This window comes from Mangifera indica, chromosome 10 (assembly GCF_011075055.1).
Source record: "Mangifera indica cultivar Alphonso chromosome 10, CATAS_Mindica_2.1, whole genome shotgun sequence".
Lineage (NCBI taxonomy): Eukaryota > Viridiplantae > Streptophyta > Magnoliopsida > Sapindales > Anacardiaceae > Mangifera > Mangifera indica.
The window spans coordinates 16,228,030-16,250,566 of NC_058146.1; the positions used below are offsets into that span (position 1 = coordinate 16,228,030).

Genomic DNA, 22,537 nt, shown 5'->3' on the forward strand with positions numbered 1-22,537 from the left:
CTTTGTATCTTATCAAATGAAAGATAATTAAAAAAATACAGAGGAATTTTTCAGTTTTTCTTACATTTTTTTCTTGCTTTTGGTGATCAAGATTGTCGATTTTCATAAAAGGGAAAAATTAGAAGAGAGAATAGCCTAGAAACCACATATAGTTTATCTATTGAAAAATACCTCAAAAACTTCATATTATCACAAAGAAAATTACAATCGTTTATTTAAAACTTGACAGGTCCATAACAATGGTCAAAATACATCATTTATTGTTCAATTGATGACACTTAGAATAACTATCAGAATATTGATTAAACACCGTCTGATTTAGATGGTGATTTAGAGTGTGTTTAATCCCCACCTTTAATTGTGGAGAGAAAGAGTTTCTTCAGAGAGAAAGAAAATATCTCAAGAATGAGTCAATATATTTCGACAAAGTCATGTGAAGAGTTATGAAAAATTAAATGAAACCGGGATGTCACCGTTTCCTTTAATTGTCTTCTTTTACGAAAAGTCTTGGAAGGGACTTGGAAGTGGGGCAAAACGACTTGGAAGTGTTAGTAGAGATTGACTAATGCATAGAGACAGTGGTGATGAGAGAGATGAAGACAGGTTCAAGTTGGGGTTTTGGAAATTATCATGTTAATGGTTTCTTTATAAGTACCATTTTAATTTACTTACACTTCACCAAGCCCACACTTCACAAAACAAAGTTCTGCTCTCATGGAGAAAAATCTATTTCTCTGCATTTTCTTAGCTTTTTTCCTTCATTTTTCAACACTTTCCTTCGTTCATGCACGAGTGACCGACATTTCCACAGACAAACAAGCTCTTCTTGCCCTGAAAGCTCGTATAAGCCATGATCCGAGCAATTTGTTGACCAGCAATTGGTCCACAAGTTCTTCTGTTTGTCACTGGATGGGCATAACTTGTGGTGCTCGTCACTCAAGAGTAACAGCTTTGAATATTTCTCACTTGGGTCTCACAGCCACCCTTCCTCCTCAACTAGGAAATCTATCTTTCCTTTCAAGGCTAGACATCAGCGACAACAGCTTTTATGGCGCTCTCCCTGAGGAATACGCACAGTTACGTCGACTGAAATATCTTGTTTTGAGTCGTAATAGCTTATCGGGTGAACTGCCTGCAAGTATTTTTGATAATCTTCCCAATATGCAGTTGCTTTATTTGCATTTTAACATGTTCGAAGGAAAAATACCATCGACCATATCAAAATGCAGAAGCCTGCAAAACTTATCCTTGTCATTCAATAATTTCACAGGAGCCATTCCGAAGGAAATCGGAAACTTGACTCAACTTAGGGCGATCTATCTTGGAGTCAACAAACTCGGAGGTAAGTTATATGCAACTTTGTTTTTAGTTACTTTTTACATTACGAATAAAATTATACGTATAAACAAATTGTATAAACTTATTTATAAAAATTAAAGTGACAACTTATAATTCGGTGATGTGATTGTTTATTTTTTTTTTAATTTTAAATCATTCAATCAAATGCTACTACATCAAAATAAGTTTATACAATTTATTTACATATATAATATTAACTTTACATTGCATGTGTTCCTTTTAGAAATTTTCTAAAAAATATATTACTTATTTATAATGATTTTGTAGGAGAAATTCCAAAAGAGCTTGGCAATCTAGCAAAACTGGAGCTATTATCACTGCAAAATAGTTACTTAACAGGAACTATTCCCTCACTTATCTTCAACCTTTCTTTCTTAATTTCCATGGACTTTTGGGAAAATAGCCTGACTGGTAGCCTTCCGGAAAACATGTGCCAACATTTTCCCAATCTTAAAGAACTATACTTGTCTTATAATCATCTCTCTGGTCGGATTCCATACAGCCTGGGGCAATGCAGAATGCTTCGTATTCTTATGTTGTCAAACAACCAATTCGAAGAACATATTCCTAGAGGAATTGGAAACTTGACATTAATCAAGTATCTATATCTAAATTCGAACAAATTGACAGGTAAATAATAAAACTTCATTTTATTATGACTTGTGGAACTCATCACCTTCGATTAACAGCTTTGAATATTTTTGACTTGGGTTTCACAGCCACCCTTCCTCCACAACTAGGGAATCTATCTTCCCTTTCAAGGCTAGACATAAGCAACAACAGCTTTTATGGCTCTCTCCCTGCAAGCATTTTTGACAATGTTCCCAATCTGCAGTTGCTTTATTTGCATTCTAACATGTTCGAGGGAAAAATTCCATCGACCTTATCAAGATGCGGAAGCTTGCAAAACTTATCCTTGTCATTCAATAATTTCACAGGAGCCATTCCGAAAGAAATTGGAAACATGACTCGACTTAGAGAGATCTATCTTGGAGTCAACAAACTCCAAGGTCTGTTATATGAAACGCTGTTTTTAGTTACTGTTACTGATATTCTTTTTACATTCCTTGTCATTCAGTAATATTTTTAATGATTTTGTAGGAGAAATTCCAAGAGAGCTTGGCAATCTTGCGAAACTTGAGCTATTATCACTGCAAAATAGTTACTTAACAGGAACTATTCCCTCACTTATCTTCAACCTTTCTTCTTTAATTTCCATGGACTTTTCAGAAAATAGCCTGACTGGTAGCCTTCCAGAAAACATGTGCCAGCATCTGCCTAATCTTGAAAGACTATTCGTGTCTTATAATCATCTCTCTGGTCAGATTCCCTACAGTTTGGGGCAATGCAGAATGCTTCGTATTCTTATATTGTCGAGCAACCAATTCGAAGGAAATATTCCGGAAGAAATTGGAAACTTGACATTAATCAGTTATCTATATCTAGACTCGAACAAATTAACAGGTAAGTAATAAACCTCTCTCAAAATTTCATGTTCTCAGGAATTAATTTCATTTTGTTATAATTGTAACACTCCTAGTTAAATATTATATGATCAAAACATAAGTGAGATGTTGGGTATTTATAAATATCTTACATCGTTTGTGGATGCTCAAATAAGATTAGTAAAATAGTTTGTTAGCTTCCAAGCTATTAAGCCGTGCAAAACTGTGTTGAATTGTGTGTTCAAAAAGGACAATATTTTGATGTTAAAATAATCCAATTTACTAATTGAGCTATCTTATTTTTAGGTGAGATACCGAAAGAAATTGGAATTCTTCATAATCTTGAGCGGTTGGTTCTTGCATATAACTACCTGGTTGGCCTTGTCCCAACTACTGTATTCAACATTTCAACAATGAAATATCTTGCATTGTATGTCAATCAACTCTCTGGAATTCTTCCATCAATTGCAGAGCTTTCAAACCTTGAGGGTCTTTGGATATGGGGAAATAATTTCAGTGCACCATTTCCTGATTTCATCACCAATGCTTCGAAGCTCTCATTTCTAGAAATCCAATATAATTCATTCTCAGGTTTCATTCCTGGTACAATTGGCGATTTAAAAAATCTTGAGAGACTAGATTTAACATATAATTACTTCACTTCTACTCCTGATTTGAGCTTTCTTTCCAATTTGACAAATTGCAAGAGTCTAAGAGTTCTAAGCTTAGGCAAAAATCCACTAAATAGCATCCTTCCAAGTTCCATAGGGAATCTTTCTATTTCATTGGAACATTTAAAGATAAATGATTGCAACACTAGTGGCAAAATTCCCGAAGAAGTTGGAAACTTGAAAAACTTGATAGAACTACAATTACAAGATAATGAATTGACTGGACCAATTCCAGTTACCATGGATGGATTGCAGAATCTCCAAGGTTTGTATCTTCAAAATAATAAATTTGAAGGACTCATCCCAGAATTTTTTTGTCATTTAAATGAATTGGGTGAGTTGAATTTGGGGGAAAACAAGTTTTGTGGAGTTATACCTGCATGTATTGGCTATCTCACTGCATTGAGAAAATTGTTTTTAGGTTCAAACCAATTAACTTCTATACCATCAACTTTGTGGAACCTGGAGGATCTCTTGTACTTTGATTTGTCATCAAATTATCTTAACGGATCTCTTCCATTAGACATTGAAAAACTTAAGGTTGTCATAGCTATAAATCTGTCAAGGAATCTTTTATCAAGAGAGATTCCAATTGCTATTGGAAGCCTAGAAAATCTACAATCTCTCTCTCTAGAGTACAACAAATTACAACACTCCATTCCTGAAACATTTGGCAACTTGAAAAGCCTGGAATTCTTGGATTTGTCTGGAAACAACCTTTCTGGAGTGATTCCCAAGTCTTTGGAGGCACTCATGTACCTCAAATATCTAAATTTATCTTTCAACCAACTAAGTGGCGAAATTCCTAGAGGAGGGTCCTTCAAAAATTTCTCAGCTAAATCGTTTATAGGGAATCTTGCATTGTGTGGACCTCCTCAACTGCAAGTTCCACCATGCAAAAAAAGCACTCATCGAAAATCAAGGGCTAAAAAGGTTTTCCTGTTGATTCTTTTGCCAACATGCATTGCAATATCATTAGTTGTCCTAGTTCTTATGTCTTTGTTTATCTGGAAAAGGAAAACAAGGCCAACTACCAATGTTGATTTTTGTCTTGGAGGAACATGGAGAAAAATTTCTTACCAAGAACTTGTGAGAGCAATGAATGGATTTAGTGAGAACAACTTGCTTGGCAAAGGAAGTTACGGTTCAGTTTACAAAGGAACATTAGATGAGGGAATGGTGGTTGCAGCAAAAGTATTCCACTTGGATTTTGAAGGAGCTCTTACAAGTTTTGAAACTGAATGTGAAGTAATAAGAGGTCTTCGTCATCGAAATCTTGTCAAAGCCATCAGCAGTTGTTCAAATGATGATTTGAAATCTTTGATATTTGAATACATGCCTAATGGGAGCCTGGAGAAATTGTTGTTTGACGAGAAGAATGTTTTGGACATTTCTCATAGACTGAATATAATGATCGATGTTGCTTCAGCTTTGGAATATCTCCACTTCGGCTATTCAGTCCCAATCATTCATTGTGACATAAAGCCAAGCAATGTCCTACTAGACGAACATATGGCTGCACATTTGAGTGATTTTGACATTGCAAAGCTCTTAGGTGAAGAAAACTCCTTGACACAAACAAAGACCTTTGCCACCATTGGTTATATAGCACCAGGTAATTGTTTTATTTTTTTTAAATGACAACATTTGGAGATATGAAACTATCAACTTATTTTAGTGAAATGATTGAATTTTGTTTTTCTTATTCGAGAGGCTTAACTTTCAAATTTTTATATTAAAAGATCCAAACTTTTAAATTTTCCTATATAAAAAACCAAACTTCAATATTTTCTATTAAATGTATTAAACAAACACAATTAAATTTATTTAGTTTTGTTTTATTTTGGAAACAAGTTCCTTAGTTTGATATTTTTATTAGGAAATAGTGAAAGTTTAGTCATTCAATAAGAAAATTTGAAAATTTGGTTCCTCAATAGGAAAAAATTGAAAGTTCAATTATATCAATTCAAAAAATATAAAGTTTAGTTCTTTCAATAAAAATAGATGATAGTTCGATACCTCCATTTGTTGTAATTTTTTTATTAAAACTTCGATTTGCTACTGTTTATGTATAGCAATGAGAATGCACATGCACGATTACTGTGATCAGAATACGGGAGAGAAGGAAAAGTATCTAGACAAGGAGATGTGTACAGCTATGGTGTCATGCTAATGGAAACATTTACCAAGAAGAAGCCAACAAATGAAATGTTTACAGAAGAAATAAGCTTAAGGAGGTGGGTTAGTGAATCATTATGCAACACAGTGATACAAGTCGTGGACACAGATTTGCTTACAAGGGATGGTGAACATTTCTCAAGCAAGGAAGAATGTGTGTCGTCTATCTTAAGCTTGGCTATAGAGTGTACAAGAGAATCACCTCTGGATAGGATCACTATGAAAGAAGTAGTGACAAGACTCATCAAAATTAGAGCCCAACTTGCAAAAATTGAAATAAGAAAAGGCGGATGGGTTTTGAATTTAGGCTAACTTCCTTCTAATTTCAATGAAAATAAAGTTGTAATATAGGTGATCAACCACATACCTTTAAACCTTTCATTTGTCTATGTTATGTTATTTAACTATAGATAATTGCTTTTGATTTGCAAAGAGAAATGGGAGAACTGGCTAGCCAACATCCTATCAATGAGACAGCTTGAGTTGGCAACCTTCTACCTCTGCCATGAGTTTTATGACAAGTAAATGCATGTTATAAGGTCAACTTGGTTAAAAAAAGTTCTTGTAATGAATTTTTAAATTTGATGGATCTTCATGTAGTAAGGATAAAGTATAGGGGTATTGAAATTTTCCTATTTTCACTAGTGATAAATTATAGTATCTATTATTATTATTATTTTGATACTTATATATATATATATATATATACACACACACACATTTAACAAAAACCAGCCAGGGGCAAACAACCTAAGTTCATCCTCAAGACGGACGGTAGCAAAATCACCAGGTAACAAGGAGCCCATCAAACCAATTTAGAGAACCAACATAAAGATCAACACGATCATGATCAGACAACACTTCCAACCCATACTACAGGGAGCCCGCTGGATCCACACAGTTCACTTACACAACAATCCTTTATGCCTAGGAAGCCATTGAAACACCAGCGCCTTCACAGACCAGGCAGCCAAGAAATCCACCAGAACTGCCCTCCAGAAACCAAAAAAAGCAGCTTGCAAAAATTGCAGATGGCACAAGTGGAAGGACAGATGCAGCAGCCGAAACAAACAGAGCGCACTCAGGAACCACCAACAGGAGCGGCAGCAGTACAAATAAGGAGATTAGCAGAAGCAGATTGTATTTTCCAGGGATGGGAGCTCCAGCAAGAACAGAGCAGCAAACACATTGGAAGAAGCTAGGCCGATGCAGAGGAGAACCACAGAGAGCCAGAGACCACCAGGGAGTTGCAGAGAAAAGGCGGAAACAGAGAACGCAGGGATGAAGAAGCCATAAAAAGTCCAGCGGCAGAAGAGATGAGGAGGTGGAGATGGACATTCACTCAAAAGGACCAGAGCAACCCGCACCAAACCACCCAAGTTGGAACCAGCAAAAGGAAAGGAGAAGCACCTGCAAAAAAATACCCAGTTAGTAAAAAGGCTGCCACCTCCAAAGAGCTGAAGCCTCAACACTTGAAGATGCAGTTCGACAGGCCCCAATTCCAAGCAATGGCTTTATTGGCATTCGGCGGTGGGAAGTTTGAGAGGTCAGCCCCTCTATCTCTAACTAGCCTCCTGATCCTTTCCACAAATCTCATCGGGGAGTAGGGCCTCGTCCACTAACCATGCAACATGGCATGTTTTCATGCGTTTTATTAACGAAGTAGTTGTCAATTCAACCAATAAAAATTTTTGGTAAAGAACTTTTAAAGTTATTATAATTTTGAAAAATAGTTTTAAAGACTAGTAGGATTAGCTTTTGAAATTGGGATTATTTGTAAAGCTAATTTGCATTAACAAAATGACAAATATACCCATACATAATTCTCTAAATTGCAAAATGAACTTAGATAAACATTTAATTCATTGCATAAATAATTTCATAAATTATTTATAAATTATAGACACAATTCATTACTTGTTTTCCTCAACTTTGGCCATGTATTTTAAAAAAAAAATTTAAATAATGGAACAATATTTCAAAGACATCTCACTCAATGTCTTACACCTCAAATAATTCATACAACATATCCAAAGAAGAGATAAGAACACTTGAATGCATCAAATTATCACTTTTTTCTATTGAAGGGATCAAATTTTTTTTTTTTTAATTAAAGAAACCAAACTCCTGTATTTTTCTATGAAAGAAATCAAATTTTTGGATTTTCTTATAGAGGGGATGAAACTTGCAATATTTGTATTGAAAGTACTAATAAACATAATTATAATCATTTTGTTTTGAAAGCAAGAATCAGGAAAACTGTGTTCCTTCAATAGAAAAAAAAAATTGAAAATTTAGTTCACTCAATAGGAAATTGTAAAAGTTCAATCCTTTAAAAAAAAAAATGTTTCACATAGAAAATGGTAATTGTTCAATGACTAGAGATATTGTTATTCTTATACAAAATTATATACCCTAAGGGATAACTTAAAATTTATGTAGTGTATCAAGCTGAGAACACTTCCACAAGGAAAATTTGTTTGGAACTTGTTTGTATGGAAGTGACTGTTGTTATTTATATCTATGTATAAAGTCAAGGTTTTGCTGTTATTTATATGTAGAAAACAAAGAAGAAGAACTTCGATATATATAATGTCCAATTAGAAGTATGATGACCCCTTTCGTGTGTTGAAAAGAATTGGGTTGTGACATACTGATTGGAACTGCCGGACAAAATGAAAATCCACCTGACATTTCCTGCTTTTTGCATCAAGTTTTTGCAAAAACGGCTGTTCATGGGGCATCTATGAATCCATATATGCACGCACAAGATCATCTATTGGAACGAGACATATGGACACTTTCTACTGCTCCACTGCAACTCATGGGCGCATTTCAAAGCCACTGAAAGGACTTTTTCTCTTTTTGCTCTGCCTGATCTAGCAGTGAAATGTTTTTTCGCTCTTTCGATGATGATTCGTTTCCATTGGCAAGTGTTTCGCCATCGTTTTCATCAACATTTCTTTATAGAAAGTGTCCATATACCACTTGATAATTTCTTTATAATATCGGCGGCTCGAAGCCTTTCCCTCTCTCCAGCATCCAAAGCAATTTCAGCAGGCAGTTTATTCGTGGCTGTTTTATCAGATTGCTGCTCTGAATCATTTGAAGTATCCCTCGTTTCAGATTGCTGTATTGGTTCATGAACACCAGAAGATGCATTCCCAGCTTTATTTTCAACATTTTTCTCAACATTTTCAGGATTTTCACCAATTTCAATGATGTTTTGTCCTGAAGGTGTCCTGCTCAAGTTTGATTCTGAGCTCTGGTTCATTTTCACACTGTTAGACTGATTAAGCTTGCCTCCCACATCTGAACAAGAGAAGAAGTGCCAGATTTTCCAACCCTTGGAGACTTCTGAAGCTGACAAGAACCTCCAATAATTTCTGAGCTTTCTCCATTATACATTGATGGTGTTCCTGATGAAGAACCCAAAAGCTCTGCCTCCCGGTTCTGTTTCTCCATTTTTGACTGCATAACTCTAGCCGGTATCGCAGCTCACTTATCACGAATCCGAGACCGCTTGGAGGAAGAATTTATGTTACAATCTCCATTACTCCTGTTAATCTTGTTACTTCTGCTATTTTTACTACTTCGAAACCGTAAATTTTGATGATAGTTTTGATTCTGATCACCATTCCCTTGTTCTTGGGCAACACTGGAATCGATTTTACTCACTGGATTCTTCAAATTATCATCTACAGTGACGCCAATATGAATCTGAAAATGACCCCGGACAAGCTTTTTAAGATTCTTTTGAAACTCAGCGGCTCTGGCATTGCTTTCTCCGCATCTATGTCTCTCAAAACACAATAAAAGGGCAAAGACGAGGCGAATTCAACTTAGGAAGAATCCATTGAATTGAAAACACTGCTGTGCTTTCTGAAACCAATGAATAAATATCAAAGTGGAAAGTAGCCTCACTATTACTGGGAGTAATCCGATTTTGAACATTACCAGTAAGGGGTTGTTTGGTTTCAAGATTTAAAAATTACTTTGTTTGATTTGTCAGTAATAAAATATGGGGTCGTTTGGTTTTAAGATTTAAAGATTATCTTGTTTGATTTGTCAGTAATAAAATATTATGATAATATTTTATTACCAATCCTAACGTGATAGGTAATATAAGTGATAATCTGATTATCACCTTCACCTTAAGTATTAAAATATTATCAAGGTAATCGTGAATTTATTAAAATTATATTATTATTTATTAATTTTTTGAGATAAAAATAAATTTATTTTTAATTAATATAACAAATAATATAAAAAATATTTGAAAATAATTATATTCATGGGTATTTAAGTAAAATAATTCATTAGTATTCTTTTGTTGTTTTTAACCAAACATAATAATTATTTATACCAACCAAATTTTATCAAACATAGTAATCATTTATACCCAGTAATTTTATAAGTAATCAATCTTTAAATTAATCTCTTTATTTTGGTAATAAAATATTATCCAAACCAAACGCCTCCTAAAGGTAAACTATTCTTCCCACACAATTGGCATACTACCTATGGATGGTTGAATACTATTTAGACTTGTGTTCTTAAAGACATTATGTCTCATTTTTTCTACAGAATTAATATTTGTGCTGGTATTTGCATAGTACACTCATTCGCATTCCAACTTTAAAAACTAATCTCATTAGAAGTAATACATTTTGAAATAAAAACTAAACATTCTTTAACTTATAAGGACTAATAACCAACTCATAAGTAACCGGTCATAGTTTTTCTAATAAGTATATTGAGTAATACATTGTTTAATAAAATTTGAGACAGAATCATCTTTTACATTCATAAAAGATGAGAGACATGTGATCAGACTTCTTAGATGCTCTTCAAACTCATGAGCACTTACTGAGAACAAGATTTGTGCCCTCTAGTAGCGATAGTTGTCTTTTGACGATTTCAATTTTATTGCCTATAGACTTGAGACTAGAAAACTCCCACTTGAGACAAGTGTTGAGATACAAAGGCCCAAATGTTGCATTTTTCTCCAATGCACTTTGATAGTTCATCTACGTATGAACAACATCCATTTTTAGATGTAGGTCAGAGGCTTTGATACCATAAAACAAAAATATCAAAAGAGAAAATAGCCTAGGAACCACAATTATAGTTGAATAACTCAAAGTTATTTTCTAGATAGTTGTTAGCATGTTCTTAGTTGGTCCTACTTTAGTTATTGATAATGGGTTAATTTGTTAGTAAGCGGTCAAATTCTTTTTGTAGTTAGTGTCATATTTGTAAGTTGCATAAATCTGGTGTCATTGTTTGTTTTGTAGAAAAATAAAAATCAGTCTTTATTTTCCACAAGTTTGAGTGCAGTGTTGCTTAAATTTTCAACATTGGTATTAAAGTGAGGTTAAAAAAAAAAAACAAGTGTTTTGTGAGTGGTTCTTACCGATAGTTGAGAGTCCAACAAATAAAAACATGAGAGAGAAATTTGTTGAGATTGGTCACTAAGAAAGACCATAACATTCAACATTAATGCTTATAATATGCAATCAGTGGTTGGATTTGGGTATGGACAGATATGACACCGGTAAGAGCAGAAAACTCACTACCAAGACCTCTAAAGAGGTGGGTTTGATGCTCGAAGTCAGAAATTGGTTCATTGACTGCCTGAAGTCGATCATTGAAATTGCTTGTTGTATAAACTTTGTAACTGATTCAATCTTCCCAAAACTCTTCTGATCAGATTCCAGAAAACTCTTCACATAGGAGAAAGGCAGCTTCGAGTCCACAATAACATATTAATTTGATAAATTGTAGGATATGCATTATTTTTCATATATATTGTATTGTATTTAAAATATGTAGAGTATATCATTAGATAATGATAATCATTCTGCATAGTGTAAAATGTGGTGCTCTATTCTAAACATATGGTTGGCCTCACATACAAATAAACTACAGGTTGGATGGCCCTCTGAAACTAATTTGCCCATATGGCTTAATTTGTGATTCTTTTTTTGTCTTATACAGATGTGGCACTGGGGCTTTCATCTGCTACTACAATACTACGAGTACTGATCAACAGCTGTTTGCCTTGTCAGTTGTCTGTATTGCTGAAATAAGAGTGAATATCCAGTGTTTCAATTTGGTAAATTTGGATAGGAATGTTCGATGATCTGTTTTTAGTTGCCGTCAATTTTCGGGGTCCATATCACAATTTTTATATCCAGCTTCAATGATATAGTCGAAACACAATATATATATATATATATATATATATATATATATATATATATATATAGAGGTACGTACTATATTCTCCTTTGATGCTTCTCTTTTGCCGTGTGAGAAGTTTTATCTTTTATTGTTTTTGGGTTCCTTTTTCCCACAATGACAGACATTTGCGATGAGCTCAGTCAACGTTCTGTCTCTTCTCTGGTTTCCGGTGATTTTGTTTTTAGCCGTATGGCTATTTTGTGGGAGGTAACATTGGATAAAAGTTACGCCAAAGGGATGTGTGGGTGGCAAAAGGGTGTAATGTTAAGGATGAGAGTTTAGATTCAAGTTCTCCCAACAGCATACTAAAATTATACTTTTTATAGACTTAATCCAATAAATGTGGATCTGGTCACCAGATTCAGGATTTTACTTGCTCATTATAGTTAATTTGGCTTCAAAAGAACAATCTAGTTTGAGTGGGATTCTTCGTTACCAAAGATAAAAGTTATAAAAAAAAAAATATTGTGAAGTAAATAAAGAAATAAGAATGGGATCAATGCCAAATGTACTAAACTAAAAATTATTTAAAGTTAAAGAGTTAAAGAGGGTCAAACCCTGATTTGATAAAAAATATCTTACAACATATTATAAGTTTCTTATGATACAATATAAAACAAATGAAAAATTATACATTTGTATCAAAAATTGATTGATATAATATATATATATATGTGATATGATATAATATGTATTCTACCGTAAATTATTTTATTTTTTGAAAAATAATGATGTGATAGAATATATATAATTTTATAATTTTAGAAATACCTCTAATATTATTAAGATGATATTGGATCTTAAGTATTTTGATTATATTAAAAACTATTAGATCAATAAAATTTGTAATATAAAATATCTATAACTAAAAAATAACTATTTAATTTTTTAGTCAGCCACCATGTCGCGTTGCTCTGCTGTACTCTTCTTCGTCATTGTCTTTTCTCTCTGTTTACATGCCTTTCATTCTTACTAAAAGCGTCTCGATTGTGATACAAGTTTTTATTTTTGTAGAATACGGGAGGTGGTGGAACTAGAAGCTTCACAAATGGACCGAACGACGGCGGGAGAGGCCAGTTCATTATCAGAGACTCGAATTTACGTTCTGTCCGTCAAGGAAGCTTCTCTAACCAGCCACTTCAGCAACCGCCGCCGTCTAATCAAAATCAACCGTCCCGTTATCCTCATCCATCGTTTAATCAAAATCAGAATCAAGCAGTGCGGGCCCACTGCTTGTAATTCCTTTTTTTTTCAGGAGGTTGACAAATTTCAAGATTTAGAGTCAGAGTTGAGGATTAGAGGATACAGTGGCATATGGAGGGCGAGTTTTGAAATGCAATCTTTGCCTTATTTTCTTATGTTTTCTAACCCAGAAGTTTGGATCAAATGCTACACTGCTAATAATTAATGGCCAGATTTCGTTGATCATGATACCAATTTTTTTAAACTAGAGGTTGGCTGTCTTCCTGTTGTTATAAGTCTTGTTCAATTTTGCAGTAGGTGGCTTCCTTTTACCAATTAATTTTCTTGGTTCATGGCAATAGCGCTTATTTGGAACATATAGTCTCTTTTCTTTCAGCCTCCACCCTGACTATGAGATGTTGACATTTAGTGCTGCAAAGTCATGGTTAGTACTCCTGAAGTACCCCAGGGTGAAGCTTAGAGTCATGTAGTCCTTTAGATTGTAGAAATTCCTGTTTAATGGGAGCAGTTGTAATTATAGTAATAATTATATATTTGGGTTCAATTTATAATTTTTATTTCCAGTTTCAATAATATGGTTTTTACTTCTTGTTCGTATATAGGGATATATTTTACTAAAAATGTTTTCTTTTATAGATTCCTTCTTTCTACAAAAAGGTTGGATAAACAACTTTTATATATTCTAAACGATTTTAAATTATTTGTTTTTCTTTAAATTCTGAAGTAGATTCTAATTTTGTATATTTGAAAGTGGCTATTAGCACGCTATTCATTCAGAACTAGCCTGGAATTGCTTCATGATTATTGTGCTAAAACTTGTCTCCACATGTAATGTTGATTCGTCCAATCTTCTTTCAAGCATGGATGATTTGATAGCAAGAGCCAAAAAGGAAGCTTTAAGCCGGCAGGAATTTTATACTAGAGAAGTGGAAGCATGCACCTGAGGAAGAAAAAAGGCTTGATGAATATAAAAAGGTAATTAGCATTAATAAACTATTTATATTATGTGCCAGTGCAATATGGCTGGTCTATTAGTTCATAGATTTAATCTTTAAACTACTAATGCCGAATTTATATTGACATGCAGGATTATTTTAATGTTTTAGTATCCTAGAAAATTAAATATAAGTTAAATGATACCTTGTAATGCATCAAATACGGGACCATTGCACTATTTTCCTGGATTAAAATTTGTGTAAGATGTAGGTGAGATATTTCTATGTCAAAGGAAATAAGTTGTTCAATTGCAACTCTCAATGCAAATGATAAGTTGTTCTTAGAAGATGGAGTAAAAAAGGCAAATAAAACATATTTCAGAAACCTTGATAGGAGAACTAATGTTTCTAACAAACACGTTACTAGATCTCATGTTTGTTGTAAGTCTCATCTTTACTTACATGCATAGTCCAAGCAAACGCAAGCTTGGAGCAGTCAAAAGAATTTTGAGATATATCCAGAGAACAATGCAATCAATTATGGTATAAGGTATGAGAATAGTGCAAAGAACTAACTTGTAGCCTTCACTAACAGTGATTAGGCTAGCTATATAGATGACACAAAAAGTACAACTAACTACATTTTTTGTTTTGGAGCTAAAGCTATTTCATCGATATCAAAGAAGCAACAAGTCACAACCTTATCTAGCATAAAGGCAGAATATATAGCTGTTACAACCATAACTTATCATGTAGTTTGGATTAGAAGAATATTGCAAGATTTGAAGCACGGGCAGGTTCAACCAACATCAATTTATTGTGACAACAATCCTCTATTGATATCTAATATGAACCTTATGAGAACCATAGCTAAAAAACTAGCTATTGAAATTGGAGAGCCCAAGGCTACATAAACCCATACTAGAAACTCATACTTTCCAATGTGCTAGCCTTGGATGAACACTGCAACGTCAACGTCATCATCGACATCACATGATTGCAACTAGGAAACATGGTGTGTGATTGCAATTGGAAAACGTGGTGCTAGCTTTGATACTAAATTATATGAACCTTAGAAGAACCACACCTCAAAAGCTAGTTATTGAGATTGAAAAGCCTAAGGCCATATAAACCCCACATTAGAAGCCTATGCTTTCGAATGTGAGATGCAAGTCTCATATCTTGTACTTGGGATCCTAACAATATCACAAGAAATCCAGTTTACCAAGGAAGATACAAGCACATGGAGACACGGTTTTATTTCATCAAAGAGTTGGTTGCTAAAGGAGAAATTAAATTGAATCATTGCAAAATTAAAGACCAACCAGCTATTATCTTGACCAAAATATTATGTTTGGAGTTGTTCCTCTTGTTTGAATTAAAAAGGAATGTTGGTGTTGAATAATTCAAAGTTGTTTCCCAGGCAGTTGTTAACATGTTCTTAGTTGGTCTTAGTTTTTTAGGAGGATTTTATTTATTGATAATGGGTTAGTTGGTTAGTAATTATGTGCTCAAATTTGTATGTACCACATATTAGTCTTTCTTCCCAATTTGTGCCTTTTTTTTTTGAACGAATTGTTTTATGCTTTTTGTTAAGTTTACTTTTGGCTTGATGTCCAAGATTTTGATTTTCCTTTCAATTTCTGACTCTTCCCTGCTTACGTTGGTGTAAATTTTGGAGTTTAAAAACTAAAATCCTTGAAAGTCTTTTGAGTGTTAAATCTAAAGAGACTGAAGGGGAGTTGATACTTTATGAATTTTAGTAGAAGAACCTAAGAAAGAATCTGGCTTGTTTAAATTATAAGAACATATGATCCTTACGTCAGAAAGAACGCATTATTGTACTTAAAAGTTTTAATGATGGAAAGTTATCAATGCATCTACTATCGGAAGAAGGGCTCCTGGAAGACATCTAACCTCTTATACGAGGTTGAAATTCTTAGCACTAATCCATGGTTTCAATAAGCATAATATTAGCTTATCACAATTGTATTTATATGTTCCATCTCTTACTTATAGCTATTTTAACATATGGTGTTTAGTCAACATTTTTTATTTATATCGAAGAGTTCTCATTTTTTTTTCATCTATGGTTTATATTGTTCAAATTCTAAGCTTTCATTACATAACCTAACATCACTTTCTACCTTAGCTACCTTGGAATTCTTAAGTAGATATTTTCCATGTTGTAATGGCTAGTTATTTTGGTCTCCACAGGTAATGTTGATTTGTCCAATCTACAATTTCAAGCATGGGTGATCACTGTCTTTTAAGCAAAAAGGATATTTTGGACAAGGTAAAGAAGTGAAAACAGGCATTTGAGGAAGAAAAATGGCTACTCTGTTCATTTGAAGTAATAAACTGCTACTCTGTTCATTTCGTTCTTTTCTTTCTCTTTTCTCTCTCTTTTCTCGTATCCATAGGATGAAAATTGATATAGTGCTAGTAAAAGAGCATACAAGAATCTGAAACGTGCTAAAAAGGCTCGAATTCTTATTAGCAAAATCACATGTGAGCATACAATTATCTTTCATGAAAGTACTTGTTGAACATTTAGCATCACTTGTTTGATTTTAATTGAGAAACTTTATGGACTCCAACCTTTTGTTTCAACCACTAATATCAATCTTATGAATTCATAGACTCTAGCCTTTTAATTGTTCTTTGTCTTCTTTTTTACCTTAAAGCAATTCTAACTCCCAACATTGTGAAATGAGCTTGTCTCTTGAGTTATTTGTTGTAATAGACATACTCATGTTTATTCTTTTCTTTTTTAATTGCTTGGAGAGTCATTGAAACTCACTTAGTGGTTGCTAAACGAAGGGTTACTCTCCTCTCTTTGACGTTAAGAAACTCTCTCTAGGGTTTTTGGTTTTTGTGCATTTGGAATATCTCCAAAAATGCGAAAACATGCCACTTTTAAACGCAATTTTCATAACAGCATGGATGACCGTTCCACCCATAAGGGAATGTTCGATCCTTTGTTTAAAATTTTGTATGTGGCTCTAATCTAATATGTTGACATAGGGAGTTGTGCCCAAACATTCGTGCTAGTATTAAAATTAAATTTTCTTAGATAATTCCAATTTACTCAAGTCCATGGTCAATAAAGGTCAATTAGAAAGGCATGAAATGACTAATTTACCCTTGAAATTACTTGTGGTTGCTACAAATGTATATGCATGTTGCTTGTCGTGCATCCTGGTTAAAAGAAGATGTCATGTATGCCCATGTTTTAAGATGCATGATTGATTGGCAAAATTTGCTTGTTCTGAAGCTCTTTGACTTATCGATCCAATATCTACATTGGTCTCTCCTTATAACTCAAGTTATTTGAGAACTCACTGTCCTCAACTCCTAACATATGTGAAAGATCCCCAATATACTTATACAATAATGAGGTGCGGAATACATTATGAATTATATCTATACTGGTTGGAAGCTCAAGTTTACAGACTACTTTATTGATCCACTCTATAATCTCATAAGGGCCAATGAACCTGGAAGCCAACTTGCCTTTCTTTCCAAACCTTATTACATGCTTGAAATAGGTAACCCGAATAAAAACTCTATCACCCACATTTAACTCAAACTCATGTCATCTCTAGTTGACATAACTTTTCTAACTATCCTGGGCATGTTCCATCCTTCTTTTGATGTTCCTAATATCATCAATTATCTTTTGAGTCATCTTCAGCCTAATATTCTAATCTAGTGTATCTATTTCACCAATCTTATCCTAGTGCAAGGGAGAACAACACTTCCATCTATAAAAGGCTTCGTATGGTGCCATTTGTTCGTTGTCAGGTAGTTATTATTATAGATAAACTCTATAGTAGTAGTAACTCAACCCAACTTGATTTATAATTTAGGCAACAAGTTCTTAGCATATCTTCTAACACTTGATTCACCTTTTTCATCTGACAATCTATTTAAGGGTGGTAAGTTATACTAAAGGCTTTGGTTGTACCTAAGGATTTTTGGAAACTCTTTCAAAAGGCTCATGCGAATCTAGTGTCCCTATCTAAAACTATGGTTTTAGGTACACCATGAAACTTGACTACCTCCCTTGCATAAATATAACCCAATTAATCCATCAAGGTGGTATTCTTCAAAGGTAAGAAATAGGTTGTCTTAGTTAACTTGTCCACTATAACCTATATAGTGTTATACCTTTATACCTTTGGAAGCCTTATAATAAAATCCATAAAGATCTGTTTCCATTTCCACTCTGGCATACTTGATGGTTGTAACAACTCTACTGAACACTAAAGACTAATACCCCTGTTAGCACGTGAGGTATTTAGCCATACATTCCTTGATGTTTCTTTTCATACCCGATTACTAGAAACTCTTTCTCAAATCTAAATACATTTTTACACCTTCTGGATGAGCTATATAAAGGGAACTGTAAGCTTCGTTTAATATCGTTTGCCTTAACTTGGAATCTTGGGGTATAAATAACCTACCCTAAAATCTTAGTACTTATTTTTCAATTTCAAAGCCTCTCTTAGACCCATTAGATCATTTGCTAGCACTATTCATTCAAAGATTGCTTTACCAGAGTTTCTTCTAGTAAAGTCAACTTTATTTCAAATCTTGCCAATACCCTGGTAACCTATTTTATTTACTCCCTCTTAAACTCCCCTTGAATCTCCTTTTGAGTGAAAATCTATGACAGATACACCTTTCTACTTAAGGTATTAACCACCATATTAGATTTACCAAGGTTGTACTTGATGTCACAATTATAGTCTTTCACCAACTCTAGCCAGTTACATTGTCTTATGTTTGACTCTTTTTGAGTGAGGTACTTTAAGCTTTTATGATCCATGAAGATATTATAATGGACCCTTATACAAGTAATGTCTCCATATTTTCGGTGCAAAGGCCATAATTGTTAACTCCAAATCATGTGTGGGATATCTAGACTCGAATTCTTTCAACTATCTCGAAAGTTAGGTAATCACTTAACCTTGTTGCATCAACACTACTCCAACACCACTATGAGAGCCTTTATGTAAATCTTAAATTCCACTCCATCTTTAGGTAACATCAGTATAGGGGTTGATGTTAGTTTGTGCTTCAATTCTTGAAAAACTCCTCTCATACTGATTTGTCCATAAAATGGTGTCTCTTTCTTTGTGAAAGCAATCAGGGGCTTAGTTAATTTGGCAAATCCCAAGAAGCTTTGGACCTCTTTAATCGTTTTCGACCTTTACCAATCCACTACTATTGCTATCTTACTTGGATCCACTAACACCCTCTCAGCTGATACCATGTGCCCCAAAAAGGTTAATTTATCTAACTAAAACTCATACTTGGATAATTTTGCATATAATTTCTTTTCTCTTAACCTCTGAAGTACAATTCTTAGGTGGCTCTCATGATCGTCTTTACTTTTTGAGTACATCAAGATGTCATCGATGAACACTATAATAAACTTATCAAGGTAATCTTATATTCATCAGATCCATGAAAATGGCTAGGGCATTTTTCAGTCTAAAAGGCATCACTACAAATTTATAGTACCTATATCTAATTCTGAAAGTCGTCTTTAAGATGTTCTTCTTAATTACACTCACTTGATGATAACCTGACCTCAAGCCAATTTTTGAGAACATCGATGCCTCTTATCCCCCTTCAATTGATCAAACAAGTTATCAATCCTAGGGAGAGGGTACTTATTCTTGATGGTCACTTTGTTGAACTTCTTATAATTAATGCACATCTATAGGGACCCATCATTCTTCTTCACAAATGGAATTAGGGCTCCCTACAGTAAGTGACTTGGTCTAATAAACCTATTATCTAATAGTTCTTGTAATTGTTTCTTCAACTCTTGGAGTTTTGTTAGGATCATCATATGAGGTGCCTTAGATATGCATGTCATACCCAAAGCCAACTCTATGTTGAATTCTACTTCTTTCTTTGGTGCTAATCTCTATAAATCTTCTAGGATCACATTATAATATTCTTGAATTACCAGTGTGTTATCCACTCTTGAACTTGATTTCTCTTCCCTAGTTACTCTATGAGCAATGTAAAAGTACAACCCATTTTCAACATTTTCTCAGCCTTTAGGCTATTGATGATTAGACTCTAATTTGACCTACATCAGATTCAAACTAATCTCCATCCTCTAAACTAAACTTAACTTTCTTCCTTCTACAGTCAATTTTAGCTCCATATCTCCCTAGGAAATCCATTTTTAAGATCATGTTAAAATCTGACATTTCAAACACAATCAAGTATACCATTAGTTGTCTACCTTTAAATATCATCGTCTGCCCTAGCAAAATCTGCTCACCAATGACTATAGTACCATTGAATAGCTCAATTTTAACATTTTATGCCACTGTGATCAATTTAAATCCTAGCTTTTCTATTATGCCTGTAGCTAAGCAATAAGTTGTATCACAATTGATTAGTACATATAAAGGTGTTTTAAGGAATAGTAACAAACCAGTCATGGTTGAAGGGTTGGCCTGTGCTTATCCTTGGGCAATGGCATAGACCCTAGCTATAGCACCTCTCATAGTCTAATCTGCTTTTAGTTAGGTTGTGTAGTTTTTGGCCAAATGCCTTGGTTGCCTGAATCTGAAACATACTCCTTAACCACTAAGACATTATTTTTGATGTTTTTTACCATATTTCTGACATGACAATGCATCTAATTCTTTTGTTTCTTGTTAACCCTCCAGTTTTCCTTTCCCTTTAGTTAAAAAGGCCTTTTACCTTTACTTGACTTCTCTTGTCAGGTTTAGTCCTTATGATTGGTATATTGTTAAAAGAGACAATTGGTAGAGGTTTCTGGTTCATCTTCTACACAAGCACTTCTTATTTAAGTGCCCTATTTAGTGCCTCACTATAGGTTTGTGGTGGTGTTCATCCCATTATCACATCATGTGCTATTGTTGGATTTAACTCGTGAACAAATTTCTTTGTCCTCCTTAGTTCTATCCTTGCCATACCAGGTGCATATCAAGCTGATGCATTGAATGGAATAGAGTACTCCTTCACTAAAATTATCCTTTGAGTGAGGTTAAGAAACTTATAGGCCCTCAAATAGGTCGTGTTAGTTGTCTTATACTCAATCTCAAATTCCTAAAATCTGCCCAAGTTACATCTATGATCTTCATGATCTCAAAGGTAAGGTTCTACTAGGTTTTAACATTTAATTTCAAGATGTAGATGACGTACCTCACATTTTCACTGTTTGTCATCTTAAACAAGGACATAACATTTTCCACTGATTCTAACCACTCTTTAACCATGGTAAGGTCTTTAGTACTTGGAAACTTCTGAGGTTGGTACATGTTTGGCAGACTATAGATCGAATAACTATGTCTTCCTAAGGGTAAGACTCTCTTTTAATATCTTCTCACTAGCTCTTTGAGTAATTGGAGCTTGTACTAATTCACGTCCCTAAATTGGAGCACATTTCTACTGTTGCTCCCTAAGCACTTCATGGATCAAAATTTAGATGTTTGTAGCATGCAATCAAGATTGAGAGACTGGGGGAGTCATCTCTAAAGTTTAGGCCTCTGACTGATTGCCTTGGCCATTACCATTTAAATGTCTGGATCTTCTCATTATCAGTCCTAAAAACTCATATAAGTTACTAACATTTCTTAATTCAGCAGGGTATATAAACTGAACTTACAGTGATTAGTTACAAGTGTAGTTGGTTTGGCATGAAGGGCATATATGTCTTTTTTAAAACATATTTTGGGTACCTAAATCATGTTTTGATACCAACAATAACACCCCTTCTAGAAGTATTGTCCTCCAAAAGAAAGTGCCACTAATATTGACCATTAGTGCAATGAAAATTAAATGAAATGTAATTCATTCAAACATTTTATAAAAAAGTAAAGTAGAAGACATACAAAGGATGTATTGAGAGACTGGGGGAGTCATCTCTAAAGTTTAGGCCTCTGACTGATTGCCTTGGCCATTACCATTTAAATGTCTGGATCTTCTCATTATCAGTCCTAAAAACTCATATAAGTTACTAACATTTCTTAATTCAGCAGGGTATATAAACTGAACTTACAGTGATTAGTTACAAGTGTAGTTGGTTTGGCATGAAGGGCATATATGTCTTTTTTAAAACATATTTTGGGTACCTAAATCATGTTTTGATACCAACAATAACACCCCTTCTAGAAGTATTGTCCTCCAAAAGAAAGTGCCACTAATATTGACCATTAGTGCAATGAAAATTAAATGAAATGTAATTCATTCAAACATTTTATAAAAAAGTAAAGTAGAAGACATACAAAGGATGTCTATAACAAAAACAAGAAGGAAAATAAAATCCTGATGATTCAAGGTAATGAAATGAAATAAAGGAAACTAAAAATTGTTTTTGAATACCAATTATCAAAACATTATTACAAATAAGAAATATAAATGACATATTTGCCTTCTTCTGTCCACGCCCTCCATAACCCTGCACTGTTGCTATCATTAAGCTTTATCACCCCTAAAATAG

At 33.9% G+C, this 22,537-nt stretch overlaps 1 protein-coding gene across 5 annotated transcripts in view; it reads left to right on the forward strand.

Moving 5' to 3' along the window:
- Positions 1 to 579: 579 nt before the first annotated feature.
- The window catches only part of LOC123227613 (receptor kinase-like protein Xa21), a 62,776-nt gene continuing 40,818 nt past the window's right edge, over positions 580 to 22,537 (forward strand). For all 5 annotated transcript variants that reach the window (XM_044652673.1, XM_044652675.1, XM_044652674.1 and 2 more), the window contains exons 1-3: positions 580 to 1,342; positions 1,627 to 1,989; positions 2,079 to 2,369. In XM_044652673.1, coding sequence (XP_044508608.1) covers positions 715 to 1,342; positions 1,627 to 1,989; positions 2,079 to 2,369 — 1,282 coding nt within the window. In that variant the 5' untranslated portion in view covers positions 580 to 714. The remainder of the gene's footprint in view (positions 1,343 to 1,626; positions 1,990 to 2,078; positions 2,370 to 22,537) is intronic.